At 40.7% G+C, this 27,186-nt stretch overlaps 3 protein-coding genes across 3 annotated transcripts; 1 reads left to right on the forward strand and 2 right to left on the reverse strand.

Annotated features, from left to right (window-relative positions):
• Nucleotides 1-1,954: 1,954 nt before the first annotated feature.
• slc40a1 (solute carrier family 40 member 1) lies at nucleotides 1,955-12,856 on the reverse strand. The gene is made up of 8 exons (XM_061053920.1): nucleotides 12,533-12,856; nucleotides 12,362-12,429; nucleotides 11,843-12,002; nucleotides 11,514-11,629; nucleotides 8,511-8,637; nucleotides 7,473-7,718; nucleotides 6,735-7,373; nucleotides 1,955-5,454 (listed from the first exon to the last, which is right to left on the reverse strand). The coding sequence occupies exons 1-8, from the start codon at nucleotides 12,564-12,566 to the stop codon at nucleotides 5,138-5,140; spliced, it is 1,707 nt and encodes a 568-aa protein (XP_060909903.1). The 5' UTR covers nucleotides 12,567-12,856; the 3' UTR covers nucleotides 1,955-5,137.
• A 5,005-nt stretch (nucleotides 12,857-17,861) lies between these two features.
• asnsd1 (asparagine synthetase domain containing 1) lies at nucleotides 17,862-23,882 on the forward strand. Its single transcript, XM_061053921.1, has 6 exons — nucleotides 17,862-18,065; nucleotides 18,298-18,351; nucleotides 19,553-19,628; nucleotides 20,163-21,630; nucleotides 21,785-21,966; nucleotides 22,543-23,882. Exons 4-6 carry the CDS (start codon nucleotides 20,227-20,229, stop codon nucleotides 22,787-22,789), a joined length of 1,833 nt encoding a protein of 610 aa, XP_060909904.1. The 5' UTR covers nucleotides 17,862-18,065; nucleotides 18,298-18,351; nucleotides 19,553-19,628; nucleotides 20,163-20,226; the 3' UTR covers nucleotides 22,790-23,882.
• On the reverse strand, nucleotides 22,789-26,672 carry zgc:136439 (uncharacterized protein LOC678627 homolog). The gene is made up of 8 exons (XM_061053922.1): nucleotides 26,356-26,672; nucleotides 25,437-25,526; nucleotides 25,226-25,305; nucleotides 24,290-24,405; nucleotides 24,067-24,164; nucleotides 23,475-23,543; nucleotides 23,314-23,372; nucleotides 22,789-23,093 (listed from the first exon to the last, which is right to left on the reverse strand). The coding sequence occupies exons 1-8, from the start codon at nucleotides 26,545-26,547 to the stop codon at nucleotides 22,976-22,978; spliced, it is 822 nt and encodes a 273-aa protein (XP_060909905.1). The 5' UTR covers nucleotides 26,548-26,672; the 3' UTR covers nucleotides 22,789-22,975.
• Between the last annotated feature and the right edge of the window lie 514 nt (nucleotides 26,673-27,186).

Consider the following 27,186-nt stretch of genomic DNA (forward strand, 5'->3'; position numbering starts at 1 on the left):
GCTCTCAGGAGCATGAAGAGGTCACGTTTTGTTTCCAGGGTTGGATATGACAGTGCACTTATCATCTCAGCATTTTTCAGTTCCTTTCTCTATCAGGTGCTCTGCCCGAAGCCTCCCACCACTGAGAACTCCTCCATAATGTCCTTTTATGACTTCTGCATTTGACAGACGTAACGGACGTGCAGGAGACTTGATCACTAATCTGGGTCACTCTGTATAGTGTCCTAATCGAGTCCTGAGCTCATTATCTCTTTTTTGATAAGAGCTGCTGGACTGGGATCGTAAAAAACAGATCCCGAAAGGAAAAAAACAAAAAACAACCTCAAACAACGGAAAGTAAAATGTCCTTACTACCAATCTTTGAAATCACTGAAGTTATTTGTTGTTACACTCTCATCCTTCGATGCTGAGCACTTTCCTTTATTTTTCATACTGAAGAACATTCTGGTTTAAACTCTGTTATTAAGAGACATGCTTCACACATGCACTAACAGGACCTGTGGACATGCATTAGTGGAGAGATGTCAGAGTGGGGCTGCTACGTAGGGAGCACACCAGACAGCCAGAGGTGTTGTCAGAGGTGTAGGGGGTTCAGTGTGTTGCACATGTACTCGGGAAGTGATCTGGCACCTCTCCAGCTACCAGACCAACTTCCATATTTTGGTCCATGTTGGGACTTGGGACTCTGGTTCCCAACCCACGTTCCTAGTGCCGCCTGTTGCTGTGTTCCAGGAGTTAAATTGTATTATAACGAGAAATCTTGTTTTTAAGCTTTACTCAATTGATCAGAAAATTAATGGATAGTGAAAATCCATAAGTAAGATAACCAGGTGTTGGCCTTAGATCACTGGTTGTTGGTTGTCACCCTCTACTTTGACTTTCCAGAGACATAAAGTAATATCAATCTTCCAAGCAAGACAGTAAGTATGTAAGTATTATATGTGCTTTTTCAAACAGCAAGGCTCAAACAGTATGGTTCATGTACTGACTCCGTGAGCGATCTCGTATCTCCTGTCAGCCGTGCTATCAGTGATTTCTCAGTTTGAAATAACAGTTTATGGATTTTCCTGGAAGTCTCTTCGACAAAACAAAACAAGTCACCACAAAGACCTGACAGGAGATTTTACACAAACATGTAAATGTGTTTTTGGACAAACTGTCTCTCTTTTGAGGGATCTTAGTGAATGCTGATTGTTTTAGTAAATATGGAGAATTTGCAAAGAGGACAACATCTCCACTGTGCACAATTACCTTCTTCCCCAGACTTTTGAATTTTCACTCTTCGTCTCTTCGTTTTCGTTATTTGTGCAAAAGAAAGAAGATTAAAAAATGACATGCACGTACAAAATGCACATGCAGTAAAAAAGGAACCCACCTAACATTAGAAGGCAAGCACCGCCAGCTACAAGGATATGGACGTTACAGGATCTGCAAGGTGCAGCTGAAATTCTTCCACCAAAGTGCATAAATATTGTTCTAAGAAAATCAACTTAAAGGTGGCTTTTCAAAATTAGATCAAAGCAAAAACTGTTAATTAATCGTTGATTAACAGCTCATTGGTGTTGGGTGATTTGCAAACCCCTTCATGTGGTACCACCTCCTGATATGACCATATGTTCATCAAAAAAGTGCATACCACATTAAGTGTTGGAACGATCAAACGCAGCTCAAATATTCCATTCAAAAATCTTCGTCATTGTGCAAAAAACAGGTACCTCTCTCTCTCTCTCTGTGTTTGTTGCAGCAGGCATGTAAGTCCAGATCATCCAGCTCAGCTTAAAGTCAGGGCGTTTACCACAGACTGCCAGAAAGAAAGAGAGAAAGAAAGAAAGAGATTCTGGGGAGGAAATTAGGAGCTAACTCTGCTGTGGTATGTGACCTCGCACAGCAGCAGCAACCCTGTGAACACACTACACAAACACACAAACACACACACACGACTCAGGAGACATGCGATTGTGAAGGTTTTCTTTATTTATAAGACCTCATGCATTAGAAGCAGTACGAACGTCCTTGTACTCAGTGGAGTGCGATTATGACAAATGATTTCTTCATGATTTGATGCTTCATCTAACAACCTACAATAACACTGATATATATACAATATACTGTATCTATATATACAAAGAGATATATATATAGTCCGATCAAAGCAGTATTATACAGATGTGTTGATGAAATGCAGTAATTTGCTTTGTACACAAATTTTAAAAAATCTTCAAGAAACCTAAATTTGACACAAAGTCTGAACACTTGGTATATAAAAACATGTACAAAAAAACAGAAGTCAACATCTCCAGACAAACAGCATGGTACAAACAATGTTTTTTGTCTTTTTTTTGCCCTTTCCAAGTGTATCACAACAGACAGACAGTTATTTACAGTAAAAATACAGAGTTATGGCCATTGGTGGTATTCCTGAATCAGAAGACCAGCCGTCTTAAGAGCTGGTTTTGATCTCGAGCCCAGAACAAGTCTGTGGTTACAATAATAAGTCGTCGGTGGAACATGGAAATTAAGCTCCATTCCCTGTGAGTCTGCACTTTTCCACACACCTGCAGACATCCTGACTCGCCAACGCGGCCTCCAAAAGGTTTCATGAGCATGAGCGACAACATAGTGGCCTTGTGTTCTCCTACATCTGGTGCGGTTACGCCACTTTCCAACCCAAACATCCACCCTCCACGTTACCAAAAACCTGGCTAGACTAGCTGGACTTTCATTTCAAGGGTGGGATGCGGCTGGTTAACGACCTTGACGTAGCGGCTTCTGTGCTTTTAACAGCTGATTTACAATAAGGCGACAGAAATCACTGAAGATCACAGCTGGAAAGGAACTAGATGAGCTACATTATTTAGATCTTAAAAGTGGGATTATGAAGAAATAACGTTTTTATAGACAGTTACATGAATAAGCAGTAAATCAAGGCCTTACTCAGCTTATTACACTCGAGGGGTTTAAGCTGAGGGGGAGAGGGAGGGAGGTGGGAGGGAGGTGGGTCAGGACTTCAATCTTGTGCAAAAGTATTGATCAAATGCCTGATCACGCGTTGGGTGTAATGACAGACGTCAATCACTTAAAGTGCCTGTGTAACAACAATCATGATTATAAAATTAGTCAAGAAAGAGAACATGAAAATCAAACAAAATAACACTATCAATGTAAAACTACCAGAAGATTTGGGTACAATCTCAGAGTGGGCTAGAAGTGTTCAGATGAACTAGATGTGTATGAAGGCTTTAGTGAGCCTACTCAGCCACCGTCACGTGGTGTAAAAATATATATTTGGAATGCTCCAGGTTTCCCTCACTTCCTTATATGCCACATGCGGACTTTGACTTTGGTACGTGAGAGAGATATTGACAGAGGATGCATAGGATTTCTCATTTCACTCTTATGGCACAACTGTTACAATACTGATGATATAACTTTTTATAAAAACCACTGCGTGTGTTTCCTGAATAAATACAGAAAAAAAACATCAACCATAGACTGTGTAGAAGAAGTGATCGAAGTCTCTAGGCTGCTGAAGTTCCTTAAAGTTGCAGTCTCTCGAATGGCCAGCAGGGGGCGACTCTAAAAGTTTTAAATACAAATTTGATTGTATTAAAGTCGGAGAGAATCATCTTTATTCTCCCTTTATTTTGACCCCAGTTAAAAAATCAATACTGGACATTCTGACCGTTAAGATAGCAAGAATCGTGTTTTTATGACTTCCTGAAAAGAGAGTGAAGTCAAACTCCCCCCGAGTTTGTTGTTCTCAGCTCTATGTTCACACTGACAGGATGGCGCGTCCTTCATCTATGGTTCACTCAGAGGCTCTAAAATGTTACAAACACGCTTTCTTTACGTCAACCCTTCCCTTTCTAACTGTTAGAGGCAGACGGGAAGAAGGACTGCCCCCTCGCTCAGGGATGCTGTTTCTAGGGGCATAATGACAGAGGGTCATTGCAGAGGGGGAGCTGAGGGATACATTGAGGGTATTTGTTTTGGTCTGAAGAGCCGCTCTAAAAGTTGCATAGCAGACCCTCAACATTTTCCTGATGAGTTTACTGTCTTTGTCGCTAGTTTCCTAAGTCTCCTTTAATACAGCGTGGTATTTATTTAGTAGATTACTGTCCAATTATGGGTCAAATAAATGGTGAAGCAGGGTGTGATTTAAGGTGTGGCTACATGTGATAGGTATGTCGCTATCCCAATTGAAATCACACCACTCTGCTAACAAAAAGAGCACTGGAATAAACTTGTAGATCAGGGTTTGGTAACCCAATCACTTCTTTCCAGCTCCACCCTGTTGTCTTAAATGTGGGTGCTTCCAGTTCCAAAAAAAACAAGATGACAACTTCGAAAATGCCAAACTCAAGGCATCAAAAGGAGCAATCTTTGAGGGCACGTCGGAGATACTTCCACTTCTTATATACAGTCTACAGAATCATTCTTTTAACCATGTATAAAACAGACTGTATACGTTTGTGTTTGGTTGTATAAAACTATCTTCCTGTCCTCTGTAGCAAGACTTCCACAACCTGCTTATCAAACACAGAGGCTATCAGAGAACAGATAGCAGACACAGCTACAGCACCAACAAAGTAGAGGACGCTCTGCCTTCTTCGTCCTCGGTACCTGCTTTCCCCGCAACATTTCTCCCTCATGTTGCCCTTTCGTTAGCTGCAGCACCTTTGAAATCTTTACAGCTGAATCCCAGGCTGTTAGAAGGAGAATACTTGCCAGTGCCTTATCCCCTGACTTCTTTAGCAGGACTCACTTTGGGGCCCCAAGCGTAGAAGTGATTGGTTCCTTGTTTGACAGTGCATGTATGTTTCAAAGAGCATGGACCCACAGATGGAAGGCTGAGGCTCTCATCTGACCGGAAAAATAAGAGAAACCCTGCCGTATCCTAAGTTTGACTATGGATTAGCTTCCTACGACTGCAAGCTTTCTACTCACCTCCTTCTGCATATGATTTATGCTTTGTTAATGGTTCCATTAAGCAGAGCATGTTAGGTTACCTTTCTCTGGTTTGTGTTAGCATTCTCCCAGCTACAAGCAAAGATGTTAGTGAGATAAATAAAATGCAGGGTTAATGTAAGGCTTGAGAGATACAGTATGTACCCAGGACAGAGTCTCTTTAATGTGGTTAAACGGTTGTAGGAAGTGAGGGGCTTTCCACCATCTCCTCCTTCTGCTCCGGAGAGCAGCAGAGGAAGAGGCGGTTGCCCAGGTTCTTGAAGGCAAAGCCAAAGTACATGACGTGACCCATGGCCACGAACGAGACAGAGATGATGACCAGCAAGCCAAAGGCCTCTGGGTTCGGAGCCAGAATCACCATGATGAAGTGCAGCAGGTCTAAGAGGTAATTCATGGAGTTCTGGACGCCGTTGATCACACCTCGCTCCGACTCGATCACATTCTCCTGGATGAGCTGGGTCACTGTCAGGTCGAAGGACCACAGGCCTGCAAAACAGAGATCAACAGTCACTGCTAATGGTATTTTTATAGCTGCCATAACATCACTTTTGAGGATAACAGTAACTGTAGCAGGAATTATCAGCAAATATTATTGGAATCAAAGGTCGGGAATATTGCTGTGACATTCATGTTACATCCGTAGAGGTCTTCTTTGGTCTATGACTTGTGACTTGTAAAAAAAAAAGTTCAACATGTGGAGCTTGAGGAAGTCATATTTTGTGAGACAGCCTTTTATGATCTTATGACAGGAGGTCAACATGCCAACAAAGCATGATCACACTAATTTCCCGTTTAGAAAAAAACACACTTAGACCAGGAACCCCTTATTCAGTGGCAACCAATAATCGTTTTCTCTTTAACAAAACAGAACAAGCTCAAGAAAAGCAACTTTGAAGAGGGTGGCAAGAGGTAGATGGATTTAAAAAATATCCATCACTAGTACTGGTTGGTTGCTAACAGGCAAGGAGACAAATAGGCCATCCAATCATAGAACTGGGGCTCTGGTGGACTAGTGGTTTGTTTGCACGGCCCATGTACACCCCATGTGGGCACCCCGGGCTCGAGTTGGACCTGCTCCTTTCCCGGATATAATTCCTGACTCTCTCTTTCTCTCCTCAATTTCTGATTCTCCACAACTGTCCTGAGTATCTAACAAATTCATTCAAAGCCCAAAAAAAAAAAAAAAAAAAATAGACTATTATCAAAATGCTGCCAATACAGTGAAAAATGCAGAGTTAGGTGTCGTCAAGAACACCATTAATTACACCAATCCTGTACCATATAAACACTTGTTTCTTCCTCCAAAAAGCAGCAGCCGACATAGCAATTCAGCATCTATAACGGCATACTGCAACATACAGTTTTTAGCAGCTGCTACTAAGAATGAAACATTGGTCACAGCTAGCAAAATGTCAGAAACCCACCCACTACCAGCAAACATATATGTTTGCATCATTACTCAGTAGGATGGGCAAAGTTAAAAAGGCTGACAGGCCATCCAATAATGACAGGACTGATACAGAACAGATACCTTTTCCCCCTTTATAGCATACAATTTACTGATTGCTGCAGCCTAAAATTGGGGTCAAATATGCACGATAACATCACTTATTGCATGGATCCAGTATCTTAACGTCTCCAAAGCAGCAGCCTCAATAATGTAGACATGGCTGCAACAACAAGAAGTAGTTTTAGAGCGGCAAAATTAAACGGCACACTGGTAGCGAGAGTGAAAACATCAAAACAAATGGGACTACTTCACTCACCAACTCTAGCAGCGATGACGCCAGCAAACAGCAGACTAACAGACATGTAGGACTGCAGAGGTGGCAGCTCTGCAGCTGGTGCAGCAGTAGTTGAGTTTCCGACAGTAAGAACACCGTTGAGGATGTGGTCGGCCTCAGGGAGTGTCGTCTCTCCCATCAGGTGGGTGTACAGGTCCTTGAATGGGGACACGCTGAGGTCGAGGGGGCTCCCCGGAGCAAAGACAGAGACGACGCACAGCATGAGGCAGGACAGCTGGGCGATGCCTGAGATGAAGCCGGTGCGGATCAGGCCGCACTTCCTGCGGACCCAGGTGAAGGCGACCGTGCCGCAGATTCCTGATATGGCCGAGGCGCCCATCAGCAGGCTGAGCACCGAGCCGTTCAGCCCCTGTGTGTAGGCATAGCCGGTAGTGATGCAGTCGAAGCCAAGCACAGTCATGTAGAGAAACGCCAGGGACATTCCGGCAAAGAAGATGTTCTGGTTGTAGTAGGAGACCCAGCCGCCCTTGAGGGTGCGCAGGGGTTCGGTCACCTGGTGGCACAAGCCTTGCTGCTTGGGGGAGTCAGGTTTATCCACGACTGAGTTTTCATTCATCAGAGGCTGAGATGACTCTTCAGGACTCTGGCCGTTCTCCAACTCTGTCAAAGGGTAGAAACATGGGGAGAATTAGTTTGGATCATTTCACAACGAAGAGTAAGATGCTTATTCGCAGAAATAACATCAAACACCACTGCTACCTTTGGGGGAGCTGAGCTGTTTGAGCTCCTGCTGTTGCTCCTTCTGACCGGCTTTCACAGCCAACGCCGGCGTCTTCTGGTAGACCTTCCACAGCAGCGTGTACTCCAGACACATGGAGAACAGGTTCCAGCCAGAGATGAAGCCGCAGCCGATGAAGTGGGAGCCAAAGGACATTATCTGACCCACCAGCATGGGAGCAAGGATATTGGTCAGCTGGTCGATGATCCGCACAGTGGCATTCATATCTGTATAATGCAAGAGTGGAAGAGTTACTAGAAAGACAGGAATTACAGGAATGTGATAGAATGTGCATAGAGCCAAAAGAAAAGTGAATTTTCATCTTCAGATAATTGATTAGGTCTGAGCTTGGATCATTGTTATAAGCAACGTAGGTTGTCACATTTTTTGATACCACGTGTTTTAAGACGCGACAGTTTGTTATTTTAATGGAGTTTAGACTCAGTTCAACTATTTGGGATGTGAAGGAGAGTCAGGACAGGAGAATCTCAAAGCCAATAGACTTTCTGGGTGGACAATAATACAATGACAATATTGTATTATTACGCTCACTAAAGTATTTGCTCGATGCCCATCATGTGATCTCCATGATTGACTTCTCCTGCACATATTTCTCTTTTGACTTTGAATGAATTGTTTTGCCTTGCTTGAATTCAGATGGACATCAAAGACAGTTTAAACAATTATTATATATCATTTATTATAGTCCTCACAGTGTAAGGCTTCACATTTATACCGCTTAAGGCTTCACAAAATACCTCATACTAGTATTCCCTATAACAGAAGTTATTGAGTTCATAAGCTCCTACAGTGTATTCAACCCTGTCAGCAGCCTTTTTAAAACTTTTACAACAATCGGAAAAAGTGCAGGAGCATAAAAAGGTGAAAATGAGAGTGAGTCAGCGTCCAGGGTTCAAAGTCTGTTCCACTGTTGAGATCTGATAAGGAATCACGTGAGGCCTACATTCGATGATAAGCTGGGAAGGGAGGGGGGGGGGTAAGAGGTAAGAAACACTGACCTGCCAACTTGCTGCTGTCCTGACCTGCAACAACCACCACCCAGTCCCTCTGGATAGTGATGGAGGTGGCCGTGCTGGCCAGGTTGGCGATGTTGGCAACGGTGATGACCAGAATGTAGCAGGTGGTCTGCAAAGTAAAAAACAAAATATTTGACATTTTTTTTATAAAGGTTAGATTTTCTCAATGTCTACTTGATGTTACATTGAGGAAATTTAGGGGGAAAAACTCAAGTTATAAAAATGTTTAGCGATACTTTCACAATGTCAATAATACACCAAAGAGGGATGACACATTTAATTAAGACGTCTCAACAGGCAAACGTATCAACCATTTTACAAGCCCAAGAAAAAAATGTGACACACATTTGAACAGAAATATGTTGTTTTTGTTTCATATCTCTTTAAACAATCTCAGGACTTCATTACCCCGAGTTGGGAACCAACACACTTTAACAAAAGTGTTTTAATATGCAGCTTAAATTAATCCCTGAAAAGGGCACTATTCATATACTGTACAACTCCACCAAAACGCTCGGCTGTTCCAGAAAATTATTAAGATCCAAAATGATTATTAATAAACAAAATAAAACTGCTTTTTTTTATGACTGGACCAGATTATGAGATTTTACTGTTCCCATAGAAACCGATGGTTTGAAGATGGAATGCCACATGAATGCTATGTTATTCATAAAGTATTATCATTTTAATTCAAACATTTATTAATCTAATGTTTTTTTCTGTTTTGATTATTTGAACCCAAATAAAACATGATAAATATCAGCCTTATAGTTTAAGCATGGTGCATGATCAATTTCTAAGCAGTGAAAAACTAATTAGAGTTTTTATTATGATTAAATCAAAAGGATGAAATCTTCTCTGACGTTATTACATCCAAAGTCCAGCTGGATAATGAGACTTAGTTGCTAAATGGATTTGAGGCCAAGTTTTTATCTAACACACCAACAACAAATATCTTTACTAACTAAAGACAGAGCCGCCATCACGACTGTCCGCTATAACAAATGTAAAAACATCTGTTAGAAAAATCAATAACATTCTGAAAACTGTATCGAGGCAATACATCTCTATGTCTTGTAAACACTCTGAGCGGCTCTTCAGCTTGTTGATCTACATGTTTATTTGTGCTCTAAACTGAGAAACAACAATTCAACAGGCCAGGCCACATTTCTCCCTCTCTCTCTCTCTCTCTCTCGCTCTCTCTGTCATGTGACAGGCCTTGAAGAACCTGCTGACTACAGCCTACAACGAGACACTCGATCTCCTGTTACACCAAATCTCTCTCGCACCTCCACGCACGTACACACACACACACACACACACACACACACACACACACACACACACACACACACACACACACACACACACACACACACACACACACACACACACACACACACACACACACACACACACACACACACACACACACACACACACACACACACACACACACACACACACACACACACACACACACACACACACACACACACACACACACACACACGCATGCACACTTTCCTCTAAATACTCTCACATGGCTACAATCCATCCCCCCACCCCCTTTCCCCGGAGACCCTAAGGCCTTTCACCAACGCAGAGACCAACGCTGGAGACATGTTCTTGCTGACAGAATGGCTTTTGTTTTTCAACCCGACACCCGACCGGTCAGCCATGAGGGAAGGAAACATCTTTAGCTGTACAATCAAATCCAAATATTACCAAAACAGCGATGTACCTTAGAGCAATACTCTGATTAAAATGTGTGAGAAACCGGCAGTGTGAGAAGTGCTTTAGTGTTGAAGAGATGCCGGCTCTTGTTCTCCACATGTCACATTATTGATTTTATTTCAACAGTTTTTGAGTCAAAATAAAAACTGAGGTTGAAAAATTATAATTTGAACTAATGCCATTGTTTGAATGATCATTTCTGTCCCAATTCTCTTTTTTTCCAGCCATGCTGTCTGGTCTAGTTCTTCACTGGGTCAGCTGCAAGGGAGGCTCAAATTAAAAGACATAGCTGAACAAGTGTAAACAAGCCCCGAGCGAAAACCTGACAACAGCTCTGTTTCCCTCCTGAAGACCTGCTGAGGACAAGTGTAACCACTTCTCATTCTTTGCTTTTACATGATGCAGCAAGCTTTGTGTTCTTTGGACTAGAGCTGTGTAATATCGCTCACAAAGTAAAGTAAGAAATCTGTTTGTTTTTTAACACCATGACTAAGGGATGAATTGAATACATCTGATGCTGCCAATGTAACCAACTGGTAAGTGAGTATTTTCTGGCTTGCAGCTGTGTTTGCAACTTATCTGTGCTATTAAAAAAACTTTAGAGTTAACAGCGGTTCACTCAACTAATGCAAAACGGAGGAACTTAGTGATGACTGAGGAGATTTTTTGGAAACAAATTGCTAACTTTTAGTAGCACACGCTGCGCCGCAAAGTTGTAATTTTACACATTTTGGAAGAGAACTCCCTCTTATGAATAACACGAGCTAAGGGAAGCAGTGGGGACTTTGCATTGTAATCAACAAAGTACATGTTGAATTGGATATTTATTTTTTAACATTGTCCCATTTATATAATAAAATGTAAAATAAAGTAGATTTTTAATGTTGAATTAAAATGTATATAATGCAAAAAGCATTACATTGTTAATATTACCTATAGGAGGAAACATTTTTGGATTTCATCTAATTTTTAAAAAACAAAATTTAAATATCTAACCCACTCTTTCTTTTTCATTTAGTTGAACAGTCAAAGGTCCTAAACTACACCCATTACATTGATCTGTGAAATCTGTTAAAGCAGCCATAAACCACAGGAGTCAGGAGTCCATATCAGTTAAGTGCGTTTCAATCCCCTGGGGTCAGAGTGGTGCATCAGAGGTAAAAAGGCTAAAATCTCTGTCAGTGAAAACCCCATCAGATCATGTTTGAACAGCGAGTGTGTAAGGACAGCACAGGAGGGGGATCTCACCAGAATCCATCCATTGTAAAGCTCCACAAGCTGTTCTTTGAACTGGAAAACAACCATCAGGAGGATCCCACACACGATGACGCAACTGTTCTGGACGAGCAGCGAGGTCTGGGCAACTGTGGAAACACCACGAACAGCATTAGGGACAGAAATGTGATCAAAGACAACAGATTTCTGTCTGATAAATTAGTTCATTAAGCACATTGACAAGATGGTTGGAAACATCCGAGTCTTTGCCAAATTCCTCTGGGTAGACTCTCAGAAGTTGGGCATTTAGCTGTGAAATGGCTCCACATCTATTTAGAAAAGATATATATTTGCTGCCTTACCTTTCAGTCTGGGATTTCTGTCCACCCAGTCCCCGATGATGGCCCCAAGCAGCAGCACAGAGCCGGCCACAACCAGCCCGTACACGGCCGTGAGCAGCAGGCTGTTCCCATACAGCTCCACCAGGAACACAGCCACGGCGAAATTCCACATTCGGTCACCCTTTTGAAATAAAAACACCTGTTACTTATACACCGAGGTTGACTCTTGATTCAAAGCATCCAGGTTTAGCCAGGTAGGAAACGTGATGCATGCATGGCAACAGCCTTTTCTGCCCTCATTGGGCTGCAAAACACCCTATTTGTAGAAACAAGTAGTGTGGTGAGCCACACATTGAAAACATGTCATTTTGTGTTGTAATGACATGTTCTGACTTAAAAAACCACCATGATACAAAGGCATATTAATGTTGTATTACATTGGATTTGACACAGAGCAGCCTGTCATCACAGAGAGCGTGTACAAATATATGATGTTATGTTTCTTAAATAGACACTTATATGTGTAATCGTTTTACTTACCCATGTTGACAGAGCATGTCCCATGTAAATAAGGAATTTAGCTGAAGTGAAGAAGTCCTTTACAGATTCTGTGAAGTGTCAGAATAACAGAGGATGCTCCAGTTACATTCATGTTAAAGCTCTATGTAGGTATAAATTACAAATAAAGCATTCAATTAAAAAATAACCTACCACAGCACGTCTTCTTGGGTGCAGAGTTATCCATTTTTATAGCTGTCCAAATGCCACAATAAAAGGAAAACAAAGAATATTGCTTCTTTTTGGCTCGTCTTTTGTAATGTGACGCTAAAGGAGGTCGATCATCTGCTAGCAGCGCATCTTACTGTCTGCAGCGACACACAATAAAGACACGACGTTTCTTTCTTTTTCTCCTTTCCGAACTTAGCTAACACTGTAGCTGAAGTTGGAAAGAAATGGTTGTATGAACTAAACAAAAAAAAGCCGCCTGGTCGCAAAAAGCACAAAGCTGCAGGAGCTTGTTTCCTCTGCTCCGGTGGACGGCTCCCTCTCCTCTGCTGCTCTGTTTACGTCCCGCCTCGAATATACCCACGGTGTCACGTGACCTGCCATTATTTACATTGTGTCAAAAACAAACGAGGTCCTCCTTCCGCGCATGCGCTCTGATGAAGAAAAAGGAGAACATGAGCCTATCCACACAAAAATGTGTGCCTCTTAAATCTACCTGTTTACCTGCAAGGTGAGCCTTAACAATGAGGCCCCACGAAACCTCAGACCAAAGATGGACTCATCAAGAGCCTTGTTGTTAATACAGCATAAACACGAATCTTAGTTTATCTCGGATTTTACATTTTTCTAATTTACGTGTTTCTACGGAAGCCCGAAGCGGACGTACTATACATCCATTCATTCTATTTTACTCCGTTTCCAGGGTAACCTTTGTTGGTTTGCTTGAGATTTTTAAATTTAATTTCCCAATATAACAAGTAAACTTCACCAGATTCTGATTGACGTTTTTTTGTTTTGGATTTTGAAAATTTAAAAAAATCTGAGAATCGAAAAAGACCAAGTACTTTGAGTTTTCTGTTGTATCTTTCATCACAAGAAGTACACTGATTTACACAAGTCTTATAAAATTATGTAATTATTAAGGGAACTAGCGTTGTTATCCCGAGATAATGAGATGAATAAGTCCGTGAAGACAGCTGAAATGTATAATTCACAAAGTAACATAAACTGAATGGATGCATGTCCTCTCGTTTTCTTGCTTATTGAGGTGATCTTATTTACATGTTTTATTGTAGGCCTATTTACATTTTTGATTCACTGTTTTTTAATAGGCTACCATGAAGAAAAAGTAGGCACCCACTGAGGCAGCAACACAGCAGTGATTTTAAAATATTTTTCATCAGTACATCAAAAAAACTGTTTACACTACGAACAGTAGTGTAAACAGTGCCAATATATTATCATATATATAAAAAATAAAACAGAAATAGTTGTGTGGTGAAAAGTAAGCAAACAACAGAAAAGAGCAGGTTCAAGATTAACTGAAGCTGCCAAAACAAAACATATTAAAGAGGTCATATTATTGCCATCATTATGCTGACCTGGTGAAGCTGTTTACCAAAAGCTTGGCAATGAACAAAGGACAAATGTGTACAAAGCACACCTTTGGATGACTTGCATTTGTTCACCTGTGTCAACAGAACAGGACCACAGCTGTAATTATTGGCTACATGAATGTGTCCTCCTTGGCCTGAATCCATCAAACGTAATAAACACCAGCTCGTGAGTGCATGGCTAATATGATTATTTTTCATTGAACCTGGAAGCAAAGTGGACTATAAAAGACTTTTCGAGCTGAGTGGGACCCCTGTGTCCTTTGTCAAAACTTTAACGTCATGTCTTTTCAGTATACTGTCAGTAAAAAATGGCAACACAGACGTGCAGCATGATAATGTGCTGCATCTTGTTGTGTGGTTTTTATTTCATGTCACTTAGAAATAAGGCAATGTGTACAGTTATTTTTTTTCTAAACAATGCTATTCAATGTAGTAAAACAACAGTAAACCTATGTTTTATACCTTTTCAGAGCTAATGTTTCTGTTCCAGTGTAAACCAGTACGACAGAAAAACCCTTAATGTGTAGGTGACAGCACTTTTAGCTAGCAAGGTAACGATTAAGTAAGAATCGGGTCGGATGTTAGTTTAAACATAATCCTTGAAGCTACTGACAACTTGGACATAGCAACTTATGTTTGCATTCAACCAAGTGCTAGGAATGACTTCAAACATCCCTTGGTTAGGGTTTGAAAATTACAGAGGGTTAAAGGGACATGGACTGAAAAAATAACTTTCTGGTGTTTACCAGAAATTGACCTGTGCTCCGGAGAAATTTAACATGCTCACAAGAAAGTTTTACAGTTTTACAGTTTTTCATGTGCACATGAAACTCTTTGAGATATCTCTGGCTCATATGAGAATATATCTAATATGAGTATCTTATGAGAAAGAATGGCAGAGACTATTTGGTGCACATGTAATACTTACTCTATTATGAAATGGGAGGGGGGGGGGGGGGGGGTGACATGCAGAGAAGGGTTGAGGCGCTGTGATGAGGACTAAAGCCTCTGTACATGAGGTACATTATATAACCACTGGGCTATACAGTGCATCAGAGTATCTTGTGCCAAGACAGTTTCTGATGAGCACGATAGGCACATAGTTTTCTGTGTGCACCTGAAACTTTTTTTCTTCTTCCCATGTCCCCTTAGAAACTCTGTAAAAATGTATATTTGTGTCAGTTTAGTCAAAAGTGTTTAGCATTTTTAATTTCATTGCGTTTTGTTAATGTAGACCTACATGATTTGAGTAACCCTCACACTTAAGATAAAAAAAGGGTCTCGTTGACTTGCATTTTCAAACATTACTCAAACTTCTGGTATAAAGTCCATCGCACCTGACCACAACAACAAGCACAGGTTTTACTCTTTTGGCTTACATCAAACTTTTCAGACGATTTAACACATTGTGCCACCACATTTTGCTGTGCTAAGAAGTTGTGGTCAGTTAATTTATTTCTGTTACAATTATATCTTTCCCTGTTACAAAATTCAGTGAAATAGTCCTTTCAGTTAAAATTACAAAATTGTCTCTGCTGGCAATAAGCCTCATATTGTGTCCAGGCACGACTAGGAATCATTTTACTCATCCATGTCTGTGTAAGAAAGCCTATAAGCTTGTTTGTCACAATTTCAAAATACCTTTAAGAGTTTTACTATTTTTGCTTCAACAAGATCTTTAAAAAATACTTAAAACGTATCCACAAAGCATGGTGAGTGAGAAAATGTGTGGTTATAGCCTGTAGGCCTACATAGCCTATTGGGTTTTGTTTTTGTTTTTACAATGACGTTCTATATATAGGTGTATATAAAGGCCCAGCCTACTGTATGCCAGAACCCAAATTTTGCATGTCTACTTTAAATCTTCATTGTTTTATTTTTGCGCATACAGATGTTTAAAGTGGATTTCTGACCAAACACAACATGAAGTCCTCCTCTCTACAGTCTCATCCAATGAGCGAGCTAAACTGCCACCAACAAGAAGATAAGCTCATATTTTGAGCCCAGTGTTGACAATAGGCACGTCTGTCCCTTTGTGATCTATTCAAGGATATCAGAGCGCTCTCATCTGTTTGAAAGTTTGCACACACTGAGCCGGTACAAACAGATTACCAGCCGCACCATTAGTGGGCCGGTGTGTCAGCCGTGGACTACCTGTCATCAGTGGTCAGACGACTCCTGTGTCATTTTGCGGCAATATGACCAGCAGGTATGTCTGCCCCTGACGGGATCCCTTTTCAGTCGTGCTGGGGAACAACAAGAAGTGTTTACGTGAGCTAAATTTGTACTTCCAGGACAAAAATATGAGAATGACTTACCTCATGTGGCCTGACACTCACAAGCCAGGGCTAAAGAAGAGAAAGACTCCATGCAATCTTAACTGCAGGGCAGTGCGCCTGAGGCTGGATCAAGTTATTCATCTAGTCTTCATGCAGGGATTGTGTTCTTTTTTTTGTGCTGGGCTTTTACACCTTGTTGCATCAGAGCTAGAAGGTGTTAGTCGGCTACAGCTCTATTGACATCAAGCCTAAATAACTGAGGAGGGGCTCATGAGGTGTCCCAAGATTGTATGACACTGGACACAACAAGGTTACAAAACATCTTAGTAACCAAGACACTCTTAAAAAAAGATGTCAAAATTGTTATCTGTTCCCATTTTTGGAACAGTTCTGTGGTCTTTGTTGAAAACCACCACCACCTGAGGTCTAAGATTTGGACGTGTGCCCAACAGAGAACGATAAACATCAAAGGTCATTGTCTGACTGTGACGACCTGACCACCTTTCCCAAAATGACAGCCCTTGTTTCCAGGGAATGAAGTGGTAAACATCTGGCAGCTGTTTCAGATCAATACAACATGGACGTTCAAACCAACGTGAGATCACACACAGGTGTGTTTGTCTGGCACAGCTGGAGGTTTCAAAGGTTGCCTGACCCCCAGCTGGAGCAAGATGAACAAATTGTGTCATCCAGGTATTTCCTCGTAACCAGCTGTTGACCTCTGCAAGGCCGGCAAATCTCAGGTTCTTAAACATATTTCTTTAGGCTAAGGTATAATATACCATATTATTTAATACCATAGATTGTATACACTAAGTTGAAGTGTCTTAAACATGCATTCTTTATGATGCCCAGCAGGGGGAGACACTTATGATTGCAAAAGTAGTCCACTTATATGCACCCAGAAAGAAAAATGACTATGCTTCTGTGGAAAGCTTTGTGAATATTAAATACCTAAACTTAATAAACATTAAAGATACATTTAGTGTAATAACTTTTTATTTTAAGGGCTGCAGTAGCTCAGTCTGTGAGGACCTGGGTTGGGAACCGGAGGGTCGCCCACTCAAGTCCCATTGCAGGCCAAATCTAGAAATTGGTCTCGTAGCTGGAGAGGAGCCAGTTCACTTTCTAAGCACTGCCGAGATGCCCATGAGCAAGGCACCGAACCTCCTACCCCCCCCCCCCCACCAGTCCAGCAGCGCTCTCTACCCCTCCCCTCAGTCTAACATCTCTCCATAAATGCATATCCATAGGATATTGTTTATGCATGTGTGTATTTCAGCCTGTGTGTGTGTAGCATGTTCAACAACAGAATGTAAAATTGATAATTGAAAATAAAGTAGGCTATATCTACATTCCATTTAAAGGTTTTTATTCAAGTTCAACTTTAAAGACAGCTTACAGTATGCATTGAAAAAAAATCATTTTGTTAGACATTTGCCACGTCCGACAAATAAAAAAAGACAGACAAAAAAACAGGCAGAAAACAACAACAAAACACAAACAAACAAGCAAAAAGAACAATCAGAACCAAATAAAAACCACATAGGAGGTCACTTAGCGAAGTATTAGACACATTTAATAAAGTGTATTTCAACCTCCCACCTCTAGGAGGCAGTAAGGAGACAATCTGACAGATCTCACTCGCACACCCGGAAGAGCTTTCAGACCTTCACAACACCAACATGTGAACATCTGCTAACTTCTACTACATTTATATCAATTCTGATTTATAAACTGTGTTTTTCAATTTATCCTTTGACCAAAATGTCTTCAAAAAGCCGGGATAACGACGAAAACGTTGAAGGACAGTCTGAACTCAAGGAGGAGCTGAACAAAAAGGTAACGTTGTTGTTGGATAATATAATAAAATATAGCCTAATAATATAACAGTACAAATATGAGCTCGTCAACATGTAGCGAATAATGAGATAGTTATATCGGGATGTAATTCAATAAGAAATACGTCAAATTGTAAATATACGGACATTCACCTGTACTCACCTGTAATTTCACCTTTATCTGGCTATTAAAATAGATAATTAAAAACATTAAATTGCTAATCTACTTGCAGATCAAGGAGCAGAAGGTCGTGGTGGACGAGCTTTCAAATCTGAGGAAAACGAGGGTAAGTACAGTGTTAAAGAAAAGCCAAAGTCTACGTGACACCGACTTTTAACACTTTATTTATTCATTTATTTATTTAAATGTAATTATGCCCGGTGTTTCGCTTTAAAGAGTGACCGTGTTAATTGGTGCCTTCCGGCCGAATTCGTGACTGTGGTTGGTTGTCATGGTTACAAAAGATAATGAAGACGAAAAGTGTCATAATCAGTGGTGGACATAGCAGCCCACACAACTTCATGACTTGAGTCAAAGTAGAGATACTCCTGGTCAAATATGACTCCAATATATGTGAGAGTTGCTCAGTCAAATTATTACCCGAGTTAGTACTGTACTGGAGAAGTTGCTTTTAAAAATACTCAAGTACGCAAACTAAAAGAAAAACGTCAGAACATTGTTGTATTTTCACAATGCATGTATGCAGTCAGGAATACATGTGTCCAGTCTGCTACGTGTTGTTTATTTGGGCTACATTTACATTTGTTGAACTCACATGATACAGATTTGCAGATTTGCAGCTCCAAAATAAAAGGAACAATAACAGGAACAACCAAACATACCTGATGAGCTGATGGCAAAATGTCAGCCAGGCTTTACACAGAAAGAAAACATTTGCATTTCAAACACGGGTTTATGATATGACCATGGATGATCGGGTGGAGAATAGTCACCATCATTACCACCACTAAATGAACGGTCGTTTCTCAGTGCCGTTTGCTCTGCGTTATCTCTGTGTTTGTTCTACGTTAAACCATGGAAACGTGTTAACATGGTCACTCTATATTCTGCCCTGCAAAGGCAAAAGGCAGTAACTTCAACTTTTCAAAAATGAGTTTTTGTCATTTTTGTGTGATTTGTGTTGTTTTTTAAAGAAAATAGTAGGTTGTATTTGCCTTAACTTCCAAAAGCCCTCGAGAAAACAAGGCAGAGGCAAAGATTTTTATGAACATTAGTAACCTCATTACAAAGACAAAGAATTGCCACATTTCCAATATTCTGCCTGCAACTCATTTGGCTGGACAACAAAAATACCCTAAAGTCATTTTTCTCAGTTTTACACTCTGGCGAGTTAAGGTCTCTTGCCTTTGTAGGGCAGTATATATCACTCTTTTAAGCGTAACACCGGTAAACTTTGAAGAGAATCCTGCTTTTTGGTGTGAGAACAACATGCATTAACGTACATTTTGTCTGTAATTTCCCCCCAGAAAGTCTACATCCAGCAGAGGAACAGCAACATCTTCTTTCTAGCTGACAGAGGTCAGACACTGAGTTCAAACAAAAGTAAGTTCAGAGCTTCAAACTGGAGTAAATAAACATTATTGGGGGTGATAAGTGAATCATAGAAAGCTGTTTCAAATGGATCATAAAGCATCCTATAATCACAGAAGAGTAACGGGGTCGGTCAGGAGAGAAGGATTTTTATTGTGCATTATAAGAACAGGTCGTCAGGAGAGATGTAGGATTGTTGTGGATAAAACTTTAAAATCCTCGTCTGCCCCCTGCTGCTCTCTGTATTTGGCTTGATAGATAGATAGATGCAGTACTTTATTTATCCTCAAGGGGAAATCACTTTGTAATAGCAGCTTCATCAACATTCAACAAATACAAAACTAAAAGCCAAACTTGTAAAAGTTTAATTTGTTTGTATCTGAATTCTGTTTCTTCTAAGTGTTGTTTTTATTGTAATTTAAATGACATTGGCTGCTACAAAAAGTCCTATTTCCTCCGGGGATCAACAAAATAATCATCCATCTAATCTAAATATTCTTCAGTGTGTCGTAGATAAACATTGAGGATGTTATTTTCTGTTTCCAGGGGAACTGGATAACCTGAAGAAGGAGCTGCAGGATTTGTAAGACTTCACCACTTGACCACCACAATGTGTGGTATATTCTGCCTGCTGAGTCTATCACCTGCTCAGGTTGAGCGTGACAAAAAGATTTATGAACATTTAAAGAGAAGAGGGCCTGACTCCAACCAGGATCTTACAGTGAGAGGTACACATTCCTGCTATCAGTGTCTGTTCTCTGCCCATGTTCTTCACATGAGAGGTATTCTCACCGCTCAGCCGGTTCAAGACAACGCTGGAAATGTCCTTCTGTGGAACGGGGAGATTTTTGGAGGTGTCCCTGTGATGCCAGAGGAAAACGACACTGCTGTTATCGCTCAGCGTCTTTCATCCTGCAACAGTCCCTCAGAGATTGTGTCAGTTTTGCCCACTATACGCGGACCATGGGGGTTTGTTTACTACCAGAAGGCTGCGGACTGCCTCTGGTTTGGTAGAGACTTCTTTGGTAGGCGGAGTCTGCTGTGGAAATTTGATGAGAACATAAACGCCTTGACTCTGACTTCTGTTGCAGCCTACAGTTCTGGACTTGATCAGTCTGCTTGGCAAGAGGTCCCAGCAGCTGGTGTGTACAGGATCGATCTGAAGGCAGCCACAGAAGCTGGTTCAGTGATGTTCGAGGTTTTTCCCTGGGCTCATGGAGGAAATCTTCCCGACTCGGGCTGCAGTGACACTATATTAGAGTCTGTGCCAAGCTGCTGCAGTGCTGTGATGAATGAAGCAGGCCTGGTGCTCACCTCACCTGTGTGCCCTCTTAATACATCCATCCCAGAGTCAATAAATGAAGAAGAAATTCATTCAGACTCATGTATTAAGGATTTGGAGCAGCTGCTTGCCAGCAAAGAGAAAAAACACGAGGTGAACGGTCTTATAGATGTTCTCAGCGAGGCGATACGACGACGTGTTCAGGCTCTGCCTTTCAGGATTCAGGATGATCCCCCTCCCACTTATGACCACGCTAGTGTTGCTGTCCTTTTCTCCGGAGGAATCGATTCAATGATCCTAGCTGTGTTAGCTGATCGTCACATACCTGCTCATGAACCAATAGACCTTCTCAATGTAGCGTTCAAACTGCAGGAGCCAAAGAAGCAGAAAGAGTCTGCAAAGAAACCCAAAAAACACAACAACAAACCCACACACGATAAACCTGGTGCTGAGTCACAAACATCCGGCCCCTTTGATGTTCCAGACAGAATTACAGGAAGAGCTGGTCTCAAGGAATTACAAGACTTGAACCCTGAAAGACGGTGGAATTTTGTTGAAGTCAATGTAACGCAGGAGGAGCTGCAGGAAATGCGACAGGAGCGTGTTTGTCATCTGGTGTATCCACTGGATACGGTGCTGGATGACAGCATTGGATGTGCGGTGTGGTTTGCATCCAGAGGGAAAGGGTTCATCTCCGAGGACGACCAGAAGCCCTTCACATCGTCAGCAAAGGTGAAGAACAGACATCAGACATTAGACTTTAAAAAGTCCAAATCTACTGATTCTTATTTCTAAAAAATATATAATAGCTGTTAATATGTTTCACAATCCTCCACTTCCATACTGAAGCTTTTCAGCTTTTCTGTGTCGCTCCTTCATCCTGCAGGTGATTTTAACAGGAATTGGAGCAGACGAGCAGCTCGCCGGTTACTCCAGACACAGAGTCCGATTTAAAACGTCGGGACACGAGGGACTGATCCAGGAGCTGGCCATGGAGCTGGGCAGGATCTCTTCCAGGAATCTGGGTCGAGACGACCGAGTGATAGGCGACCATGGGAAAGAGGCGAGGTAAGTCTGTCTGAAGCGCAGATTTAAGAGTAAATAAATCTTCAAAAGGTTAAAACATTTATCCTATCAGATTTTCACTATGGGGCAAGTTGTTATGTTTTCATTCAGTATTTGTTTTTTTGATGAGGATTCTGTATTCCTTGATGACTAACATGTGCTGAGTGGTCTGTCCTGCTCTGACTCTAAAGTCAATCAAAAAGTGCATTGTTTGCATCAATGTTTGCTAGCGTCTAGCCCTGCAGAGCTGGGGTGAATTGCTTTGAACTGCAAAACTTGATGTGTCTGATTGCTCTTCATTTTCATTCATGAAAATATGATCAACACTTTCTGTGAATAATCTAGCTACAGCTGTCATTTCTCAAATCAAGTTGCTGTCGGAGGTTATAAGCTGTTCTTTTTTTAAAGTTGTTTGGTAGTCGATTTAGCTTTGTCCCCTTATTACTGAAGATATTTGGTGAATCTTCTGAAAATATATAAATAAAAGAAGCTAAGCGCACTCTGCTCATTACATTCAGTTATCTTCACCTCCACTATCAAGAGTAGGATTTCTGACTTATGTAACTCTGGCCTCTGCAGGTTTCCGTACTTGGACGAGGACGTGGTGAGCTTCTTGAATTCTCTCCCCGTGTGGGAAAAGGCCGATCTGACGCTTCCTCGAGGTGTCGGGGAGAAACTCCTCCTGAGATTGACAGCGAGGCAGCTCGGTCTCGGCCAATCAGCCGTCCTGCCCAAGAGAGCCATGCAGTTCGGCTCCCGCATCGCAAAGATGGAGGATAAACGCGAGAAGGCCTCGGACAAATGCACAAGACTGCTGACAGGGTAGACTGTATGAAAATCATTTTAATAGAAAATGTTCATTATAAAATTACATCAAAAATAATATTAAAAGGTATATTTACAGGTGTAATTCTTGATTTATTATTTCAGATTTTCTTTTTTACTTGGACTAAGATTTCATATTTGATTGGGGTTATCTTGATCTCAAGGTGAAATAAATATGGCAGATTTTCTACACCATGTAAGAGTCGACATCTTGTTTTTCTTTGAAGTAAAGGTCACATTCGATATAGGAGGGCAGGTTTCCGACATCAAAACGCCCAGAGATCTCATGAATGTAAACAGGTTTCCTGAAAGGAGAACAAAAATAAACAGGTCTATGTTTATTAAGAAACACTCTGAGATTTTGATTTATAAATACTGTTCACGTTAGCTGAGTATCTTCATCATTGAGCACATGCAGACGACAAGAACAGGGAGTGTCACAAAGCAGGATTAGAGAATCATTTGTACGACTTTGTTGAGGACGATGTGGAGCTGAAGGAAACTCAAAGGACCTCTAGAATCTACCTGGGAATGAGCCACGACACAAAGATTCCTGGAGCATCTTTCTCCTCAATAGGAGCCTCCTGTAAATAAAAACAGTGTGCATAATAGTTAACAAATAAAAAAAACACAGCATTTACGATTAATTCCCATAACGTGTCAGACATTTGAGTTATTTATTTGACCTTCTTTTCCTCCATGAAGGTGTCCAGCAGGGGAAGGCTTTTCTTAGAAAACACGTAGAAACAGGGACACTGAAAGACAAAAGAGAGATTATAAATGCAAATGCTGTTTAAATACGTTCAGAGTAAATGTTGGGCGTCATCAAATCATCATTTGATGATCATTCCTGTAGCCCTTGTGCTTTTTTAAAAAACCTTTATGTGTACTGTGAATGATGGATGAGCTGATACTGACGTGATTGTGTTGGTGACAACATTGAATATTCTGCTTCTAATAGTGTTATATCAGGCCAATACAGGTTTACAATCTGTAGACCTGATGTGGATGTACACACCCTCCGATTTAAGCCGACTGTCCGGACTTTAACCTTTGTATTCATTTCAAAATAAAAACAAGATAACTAAACGACACAGACAGTATTTGTTACTTTACTAATACAGTCAGAGGCCATTATTCTGCTACTAAAGAAATCACTGAGACAGAGAATCTGGTGTGCAGGTCTTTCATCACTAAGCTCATTTATTTCAAGAGGATAAGTATCGTACAATTTGAAGGTCGATCAACTTTTCTATTCAGTGTTTATTTTGAACTCACAGCTCTCCTCGACTTTGTCTCAGAAGGAAGAGGTTTCTCCTTCATGCACAGGACGCGCAGATCACCGGCCACTTCCAAAATCCCATATTTACGAGTTTCTGTCCGGACACACAACACAGAAGGGATTTTGAGCAAGAGGCCGGACACTACATTGGACGCTCCAGGATTTCACAAAGGTGCACGTAGAAGGTTTATTTCTTCAGTAGATTCTGAAAAGACTCACCCTCTTCTTTGCACTGATAAGACAGCACCAGACAGTCGTCCTCACACTTTGCTTGTAGGTCAGAAAATCTCTTCTTTACTTCACCGAGGCTGAAGTCTTCTTTAAAGAGTGTGTCGCTGTGAAAGATAGAAAGGGTTCTATTCATTAGACAGAAACTGATTTTCATTTTGTTCCTATTGAAGGGTTTAAGATGTTTAAGATTTTGCAGTACAAATGACGAACTGGTTCAGAAAGTTTAAAGTGCTCCAGCTGTTGCTTCACCTGGAAGCTGTGAGCTGGCTGTGATGGCTGCAACTTATGATCTGAACAAAGTAAGTCCACTTAAATAGCTTGTTTTTGCCACTGACTGGCCAACATTTCTGTCTCACATATTAGAAATGATCCCTACAGAAACAAACATTTTGGTTAAAGAGTAGATGCTTCTGTGTTTATGAAACCAGACTCCACTGATGTATACTACTCTCATCCAAACCACCAGACTCCATTGATAGAAAACTGTAATTTCCACACAGAGAATAAGAGTTGCTTGTCTACCACTGCCTCAATTTGTGAGTTTTCAATTCAAGGAATCAGTAGACCAACAACACATGCAATGTGAAACTACTGTTTCATCAACTGAGTGTGGTTGCTTTAAAGAGGGCATTGTAATGAATGTTGATTACCGTATGTACTCTATTTCTCTGCAGAGATCCTGTGCATAATGTCCACAGACACTTCTTATATCAGTATGATCCCACCAGTGGCAAATACACGCACATTTACAGGATGTTATTTGATCGAGCACATTTGATTAGCTGCAGCCAGTGCAGCCTTTTCTGGGCTGCAGGCTGAAGCAATGCAATGCTACACTTTTTGTACCCATCAGTCATTTAGCATCAACATATGCAACAATAGGATGATATTTTACAACAGGAGTTCCCAACAGCTCTAACATACCCTCCAATAACAACCACATGGTCTTTGATGTTGAAGTGCGTTACTGCCAGTTGCAGACAGGCCACAGCACCAAGACGCTCCTGTTCACATAAGAAAGTTACTTCAATTAGAGTTTGACTACTGAAAAGAAAAGGCCGGTATAAGATGTGGCCCACTCAGATGTATGAATCTTATTAATTAACAATACATTTAAACACAATTTTTATTTTACATCGTTGCTTTTTGTCCCATCGCTGAGAATCTTGACATTTGTGAAATGTGAGGCCCACTCTTCAAACGCAGCGTGGTACAGAGCGTTTGTCTATAAAGAGAAAAACAGGAGCATCAGTCTCAGTTCAGGTTTATATAAGAGATGACTAACAGCCTTGATGAAATTTCAGATTTATATCATATCAAGCATGGGTCAAACATATCTAACTGTGACTGAATTCCAAACTCCAGAAGATGTACTACTTGAATAGCAGATAAGAAAATGTTATTTTGCCCTTAAAAACATTTTCTCTCAACTCATCATCCTCTTGTTAATTTTTTTTTAACAATAAGTCAAAAGGAAAATGCAAAATGGGCATTTAAGTGTAATGTTTGCAAGACTTATTATTTGATTATTATTTCCATTGTTGATGCATTAACATGTTATAAGAAGACAAGTTTCTATAACAAAAAGTAAAGCACAAGACGTGTAGATTTTGTATTAATTATAGGTTATAAGATTATCTGTCTATAGGAGAGAAAAAGGAAACGGGAAAAAAAGAGGAAGAAGCATCAGGACACCGGCAGACATGATGGAGATGAAAATTGTTTGGAGCCCCCCCCCCCCCCCCCAATACATTTTTGCCCAGGGCCCCAACAGACTCAAGAATCACACCTGCTCCTTATATACCTGTCCTTTAATATTCATATAGTGTACTATGCTTTATAATAATCCAAGTAAATTAAAGACTACTACTTTGAAAACTAAAATAAACAGTTTTTTAGCATTATAATTTCTAATCTGATCTTTTCTATGGAAAATCTAAATGTGATAATCAACTAGAAACGAACTTTTTCATTAATGGAGTCAAAAGTATTTTTTTTTTTGTACCTCAAATTGTACATTTCACCTTTGACACGCTGTGCTCTGTTTTACTTACAACAACATAAATGCCGTCCACACACCCAGAGGAGGTCAGAGCATTGACCCAGTGTGATATCAGAGCACATCGTCCCACCGGCAGCAGCGGCTTGGCAACACCGGCCAGGTGAGCGAACCTCCCGCTGCTGTCTGCCACCACATCCCGCTGCAGCCTGGTACCGTACCCGGCGGCGAGAATTACAGCTTTCATTTAGAACTGAGAGAAAGTCTGCTAAGTTTCACCTGTAAGCAGGTAACAGACTTGCTTACAGAACAGCGGAGGACAGAAAACTAATGTCAGAAAACTAGTACACAGTCCACGGAATAGGTTCAGATAATCTCGCGATAGTTATCTGGTTTCGCGAGATCAGCGGAATATAGCAATTTCCTGTTATTTTCCTAAATAAAAGTCGTTGTGTAAATGATTTTATTAATTAAAAAATATTCATAAAATGATTTGCATGATTAAAAATCAGTATTAGTGTTTCGACATTAAAAAAAGCCAATTGTTTGTCCTTTTGGTAAATAAAAATGCCATATTAACAGGGTGATCATAGACTTTAACGTTAAATTGAAAAAAAAAATTACTAACAACATTGTAAGCAGATGTGATATGTTTTATATTAAATCATACAAGTGAAATTAATTGTATGCATCTGTAACAATCATAAAATATTGACTGCAACTCCTAACTGTGTGCTCTCTAATGTTTTTAGAGTGTGACTACTTGCATCCTTTCTGCATTAAGAGCCTAATTGTGGTTTGTGTGTACTTAATAACCAGGAATATCAAGAAAAATCAGAAAAAAACCCCTATTAAAATATAATATTAAAAGAGTTTAATAGACTGT

The sequence above is a fragment of the Labrus mixtus genome, chromosome 13, assembly GCF_963584025.1.
Source record: "Labrus mixtus chromosome 13, fLabMix1.1, whole genome shotgun sequence".
In the NCBI taxonomy this organism is placed as follows: Eukaryota; Metazoa; Chordata; class Actinopteri; order Labriformes; family Labridae; genus Labrus; species Labrus mixtus.